Source organism: Zootoca vivipara, chromosome 11 (genome assembly GCF_965207765.1).
Source record: "Zootoca vivipara chromosome 11, rZooViv2.hap1.1, whole genome shotgun sequence".
NCBI classification, from domain to species: domain Eukaryota; kingdom Metazoa; phylum Chordata; class Lepidosauria; order Squamata; family Lacertidae; genus Zootoca; species Zootoca vivipara.
The window spans coordinates 49,542,947-49,548,946 of NC_142594.1; the positions used below are offsets into that span (position 1 = coordinate 49,542,947).

Sequence of the window (6,000 nt, forward strand, 5' to 3'; positions counted from 1 at the left end):
AATGGGTGGTGTTGATTGGCTGACGCTGCGGCAATTGGGCGGGCGATCGGCAGCTTCCGCCGGCAAGGGGACAAACAGGAGGCGGATTTTGTGACGTGTGAGTGATTTACAGCAATCTTCCCCCCCCTCCCAAAAGCTCAACAACCCTGTGTAATCTCCCCCTCTGCATTTTCTGAAATTTGAGTCGTCCAAAATAGGGGGCACCTTCTAGACGGAAAAGTATGGTGTAAATTAAAGAAGAAAAATACCTGCAGTTAAGGATGGGGGTTCTGTATTTGCCACCCTTCGGTCCCAGCGGCTGATTCCTCTTTCTGACTCAGGTGGGAACAAGAAGATACATGGCTCCCGAGGTGTTAGAGGGAGCAATAAACTTCCAGAGAGACGCCTTCCTCAGAATAGACATGTATGCCATGGGGCTAGTCTTGTGGGAGTTGGTCTCCAGGTGCAAAGCAGCTGATGGTGAGTATCAAGGTCTCTATTGTGTATACAACTTTAGGGTTACTCCCACTGTCTTTGGTTTCCAGGAAATTCTGTGAGTGCCTTTGCCCACCTGGGATGTTGCCAGCAGAGTGGGGACCCCCATAGTCACCTCACCGCTTTTAAGGTTTCCACCCCAACAATCAAGCAGTATATAAACTCTTACGAAATAGTAAATATAGGTAGATAAATAGGTACCGCTCCGGCGGGAAGGTAAACGGCGTTTCCGTGCGTTGCTCTGGTTTGCCAGAAGTGGCTTAGTCATGCTGGCCACATGACCTGGAAGCTATATGCTGGCTCCCTCGGCCAGTAAAGCGAGATGAGCGCTGCAACCCCAGAGTCGGTCACGATTGGACCTAATGGTCAGGGGTCCCTTTACCTTTACCAGCAAAACAAGTAAGGAAGTGGGCAAACTCTGGCTGTTTGGAGATCTGAGCCAGCCATTCATGTACTGAAGTTTGGGCATAATTATTTGGGTAACAGATTTTGGAGAACTAGAGTTCTGATAGTGGGACCTGCATGTAAGTGTGAAATGTGATCTTTGCCACTTTCTGGTGTTGTGGAGACATAGGCAGTATACATGCTCCTCCTTACTCACTTCCATGACGTTAGCCATAATCCATATTCATCCTGTATCTATCCTGTTACTTCTTATGAAATATTATGTTTTGATGTGGTTCCCCCCCCCAAAAAACCCCAACCCCCCAGCTTTGATCCAAACTGAGAAAAAGTAAACAACTCAGCTCTGTTTTAAGCTGATAGTGTACACAACCATAGGTCACCCTGAATTAGAGCTTTCTATCTTTCCCAAGGATCTCTGCCATGTAATGATGTTCTCCTTCCTATTCAAACTCAGGTCCAGTAGATGAGTACGTGCTGCCTTTCGAAGAGGAGATCGGTCAACATCCATCACTCGAGGACTTGCAAGAAGTGGTGGTTCACAAGAAGATACGCCCTGCATTCAAGGATCACTGGCTTAAACACCCTGTACGTCCTTTCTCATTAATACTGTTTAAATCCCTTCTCTAGCAACTTGGTTAAAAAAGTACCGCGCTGTAGAGCAGGAAGCCCCATTCAAGTCAACCACAAGTCTTTGACTTGCAGCATTAAAAAAAGACAAAACCCTCTAGGTTAAAATTTGGTGGGGTTTATTATTACTACCGGTAGTGGTAGTATTAGTACTGTCAATCTAGCAGTTGGAAAGCACACCAGGTGATGGGAAGGTAAACGGCGTTTCCATGCGCTCTGGTTTCTGTCACGGTGTTCTGTTGTGCCAGAAGCGGTTTAGTCCTGCTGGCCCCATGACCCGGAAAGCTGTCTGTGAACAAACGGCGGCACCCTTGGTCTGAAAGCGAAATGAGCGACGCAACCCCATAGTCACCTTTGACTGGACTTAACCATCCAGGGGCCCTTTACCTTTAGTATTCATATCAGCATTACATACTATTAGCATTGCCTGGATTTGCAGTGGTTCTGAGTGCAGTGAGAGGAGCAAGGAGAAGAGAAAGGGAGATTAGCAGGTCATCCTGGTTTCTCTAGTTGGATTTAAAAGAAGAAACCCTATTTCAAATTATAATGTGGCTTGAATTCGAGGAACCTTGAACTAGTTCCAAGCACTGTGCCGAGATTTGGATCAGTGTTTTCTTTTTACGTCAGCTTTCTTTGTTCATTTATGTTCTAATCGGAGGGGACTTTCAAAAGCAGATTGCGGTGTAATGTGATGTGAGTGGCAGGCCTGTTTTTCTATACACAGACACACACAGCCCTCTCTCTCTCTCCTCAGCTTTTATGTATCTTATTATCTGTTTAAAAGCACCTTTATAGCATTTAACATTTTAAAAATAATATAGAAACAAACACGGATAAGAACATTTATGAAAGAAACACCATGAAAGTGAATGAAACAGAAATTCAGAGGATTCAGAGGTGTAAAATCAGGTCCAATCGTTTGGGTCAGGGAGAGGCATTCTCAAGCCCCTGTCTACATAGAAAGTTCTTTGAGTTTTGGTCTAAGTGACCAGTTTTTCTGAGGAGTTGATTTTGTGTAGACCCAGGAAACCTGCTTTATGTTGTTGTTGTTGTTGTTGTTGTTACTGCTGCTGCTGCTGCTGTTGCAGTTGTTTTAAAACCATTTCTGGGTTTTGCTCCAATTAATATATGGATGCAGTTCCTTAGAACACTTCTGGGCATCCATTTAGACATAAGGAAAATAAAAGAGAGTTGAACTAATGAAATGAATTCCCCAGGCTGGTAGATTGTGTTGGTTGAAAAAAATAGTATCTGTAGAACATGCCACAAAGGCCTCGATCTTGAAGCAGTAAGCCTGTGTCTGAGCTGTCAGTTCTTTTGACTACAGATTGGACCGGGAAGACAAGAAGTTAGCCCTGCCAACATGGCAGTGCCTTTGACTACTCCTGGCCAGTTTACCCGAAATACTGCCTCTGTATTTAGATCTATTAGATCACTTCAATCGTCCACCTTATTGGCAGCACTACAGAGTACCTTCCAGGTGTCTTAGACTACAACTCCCATTATTCCTGACTGTTGGCCAAGATGGCTGGGGCTTCTTGCACCATGGGCTGTTGTTTGGAGATGACTTGGGTTCGGGCCTTTTCTTTCAGGGCACTTCAGGATGCTGTTTTTCCTCTGCTGCAAAGGATGCCCCTCTTGTCTGTTTTTAGACATCTCTTTATCCACTCTGGGACCCAGGTGGCGCTGTGGGTTAAACCACAGAGTCTAGGGCTTGCCGATCAGAAGGTCGGCGGTTCGAATCCCTGTGACGGGGTGAGCTCCCGTTGCTCGGTCCCAGCTCCTGCCAACCTAGCAGTTCGAAAGCACATCAAAGTGTTCCCGCTCCAACGGGAAGGTAAACGGCGTTTCCGTGCGCTGCTCTGGTTCGCCAGAAGCAGCTTTGTCATGCTGGCCACATGACCTGGAAGCTGTCTGCGGACAAACGCCGGCTCCCTCGGCCTATAGAGCAAGATGAGCGCTGCAACCCCAGAGTCGGACACGACTGGACCTGATGGTCAGGGGCCCTTTACCTTTACCTATCCACTCTGGCTTTTCTTTACGACTGAATCCAATCGTTGAAGCCGGACTCCACAAATTTGACTCATAATAGTTTGGTATTGTTCTTTTACATGTTGCCCACCACTTAGAGGTTTTCCTTCAATAGTTAAGTGGGCGATCAATGTTCCGAAATGAGTAAATTGCAATATAAAAAGTGTGATATGGTTCGCCTTTCGTAAACACAAAGAATAAACACATAAGCCAGTTTTATCCCAGCTTGAGGAAGCAGCAGCTAGTAGCGGCCAGGCGGGGGTCAGTCATGGTGGGAAGGGAAAGTGGGATTCTATGCTTAATGCCATTCCTGACTTCCACCCTCGGTGTCCTATGAGCTAAACACCCCTGTCCTCTTACCCTCTGTATCCAGGGTTTGGCACAGCTTTGTGTCACGATAGAAGAATGCTGGGACCACGACGCAGAGGCACGGCTCTCGGCAGGTTGCGTGGAGGAGCGGATTTCTCAGATACGCAAATCAGTCAACGGCACTACCTCGGACTGCCTCGTTTCCATTGTGACCTCCGTCACCAACGTGGACTTGTTGCCCAAAGAGTCAAGTATCTAAACCCTGGTTCGCGGTTTTTGTTTTTTTCTTTTCTTTTTTTTGGTGGTCTTTCCAGACTCACTGGATTTTTTAAAAAAGAAAGAAGTTAAACCACAATCCAACACACACACACACACACACACACACACACACACACACACACACATGAATGCAGCTGCTATTTTAATCTTGACTTTTTATTGTTATTATTATTATTGTTATTATTATTGTCGTTGATGTTTTTATTATTATTATTTTGACTGGATCAATTTTACCAGCACATTGCTCTACTGTATTAAAACGAGGGGGGGGGGAGAGAAAAAGAGGACATCTCAGCAAGCATTCGAGTGCCGACTAATGAATGCAGATAAAGGTGCAGGTACCTCAAGACCTCAATGGACTCGCTTTGTTTTCCTTTTTTTTTAAAAAAAAGAAAAAATAATTCCTGTTTTCTGGGTTTTCTCTTTTGTCCGGTCTGTTTTTTCTATGCGAGGCATCGGTGATGCCAAGCAAACCCATCTGCAAGGACATGCTGCAAGCTTAAAAAGACTGTTACATAAGATCACACCTCATAACAAGACTCTCACACCCCGCAACTTTTTCTTTTTCTGCTGTTCCTTTTCTATTTTTGACAGTGAGCTTAAAAAAGAAAAAAAAAGAAGGAAGAAAAAAAAGCAGACGTGTCTTTTACGGGTGTAACGGGTGTCGCCGTAATGTGGGGGTTGAGGGGGGGTGGCGGGGAGTTGGAGAGGAGCCGAGAAGAAGAAGAAGGTTGACTCTTTGACGGTGTAGAATCGAAAGGGGAAAGTTTAGTATTGGGACTCGGGAGAGAAGAGAGAGAGACGTTGAACTCGGGCAGCATTTTGGAGAAACACCTGCTTAGGGAGCTACTTCTCAGGTAAACAGTTCATGAGAGGAAGGGGCAAGTTTTGAGGCAAGAGTATTAAAAACCGCTGTGGAGCACGGAGAAAGTTGGGTCACAGCGAATCGCCGGCGGAATTAGTTTTCTTTCATTATCTCAGGCTTCTGTGGTATTTAAAGAAAAGAAAAAGAAAACCCCTATTAAAATAAAAATAAAAAAAAGTTCAGAGAACGCGGTCTTGGGGCTGAATCGCTGCGTTGGGCAAATTTCCCATGTGGCGTCTGATTGGGGCAATATTTGGAGTTTCTAAAAGTCCGTTTTCAAATAAAAATACAAGGGAAAACAAAACATGTAAGCTAAAAAAGAAGTCCGTTAATGCCTGCAACCAGTTCTTGGCGTGTAATGCAGAAGGTTGTGATCGGAAACTGATTTCCTTAGAAGTCCCAGTGAGCAGTAGGGCTTACTTCCAAGTGAATGTGCTTGAGAACCATGGCTAGTGAAATTCTTAAAGGTTCTGGATTTCAGCCGTTATATCCTGATGCACCCAAATGTGCTTAATTCGGGGGGGTTGGCTAATGTGGTGCCCCCCCAGCCCCTTAGCTGGCTTAGCCAGTGGTCAGGGATGGTTGGATATGTGGAGATAACCATGGTGTCTGCTCGTGTCTTGGAACACATCTGTGTGACAGATTAAAACCCATTCCAAATCTTTTTAGCTTCTTTTGGTATCTCCAATGAAATTGTCGGGGCAGGGCATGTGGTTCTGTGGGCTTCTATTTTATTTTAAGCATTAATGCCTCCCAACACTTAAATTTCCCAGTCTTCTTTAATGGAAGCCATGGCACTTAAACCACTTTGTGCATTTGTACTTTCTCAGCCCCGATCCTAAGCATATTGGTAGACATTGTTTGGAAGTAAGTTCCATTGTCCCATTGGGGCCTGTCACACCCAGGCCAAGGTTCGTAGTTGGTTGACAACTTCTTCGTTCTCTGAACTCTCTGTCACCCAACTCTTTCATCTTAACAGCGGTGCGTATTTTCAATACAGTCGATTCTAT

At 45.1% G+C, this 6,000-nt stretch overlaps 1 protein-coding gene across 1 annotated transcript in view; it reads left to right on the plus strand.

Moving 5' to 3' along the window:
* ACVR2B (activin A receptor type 2B) overlaps positions 1-5,294 on the plus strand; it is a 124,926-nt gene extending 119,632 nt beyond the window's left edge. Inside the window, exons 9-11 of the mRNA XM_035130394.3 lie at positions 321-459; positions 1,334-1,464; positions 3,911-5,294. Coding sequence (XP_034986285.1) covers positions 321-459; positions 1,334-1,464; positions 3,911-4,105 — 465 coding nt within the window. The 3' untranslated portion in view covers positions 4,106-5,294. The remainder of the gene's footprint in view (positions 1-320; positions 460-1,333; positions 1,465-3,910) is intronic.
* The last annotated feature ends 706 nt before the right edge of the window (positions 5,295-6,000 follow it).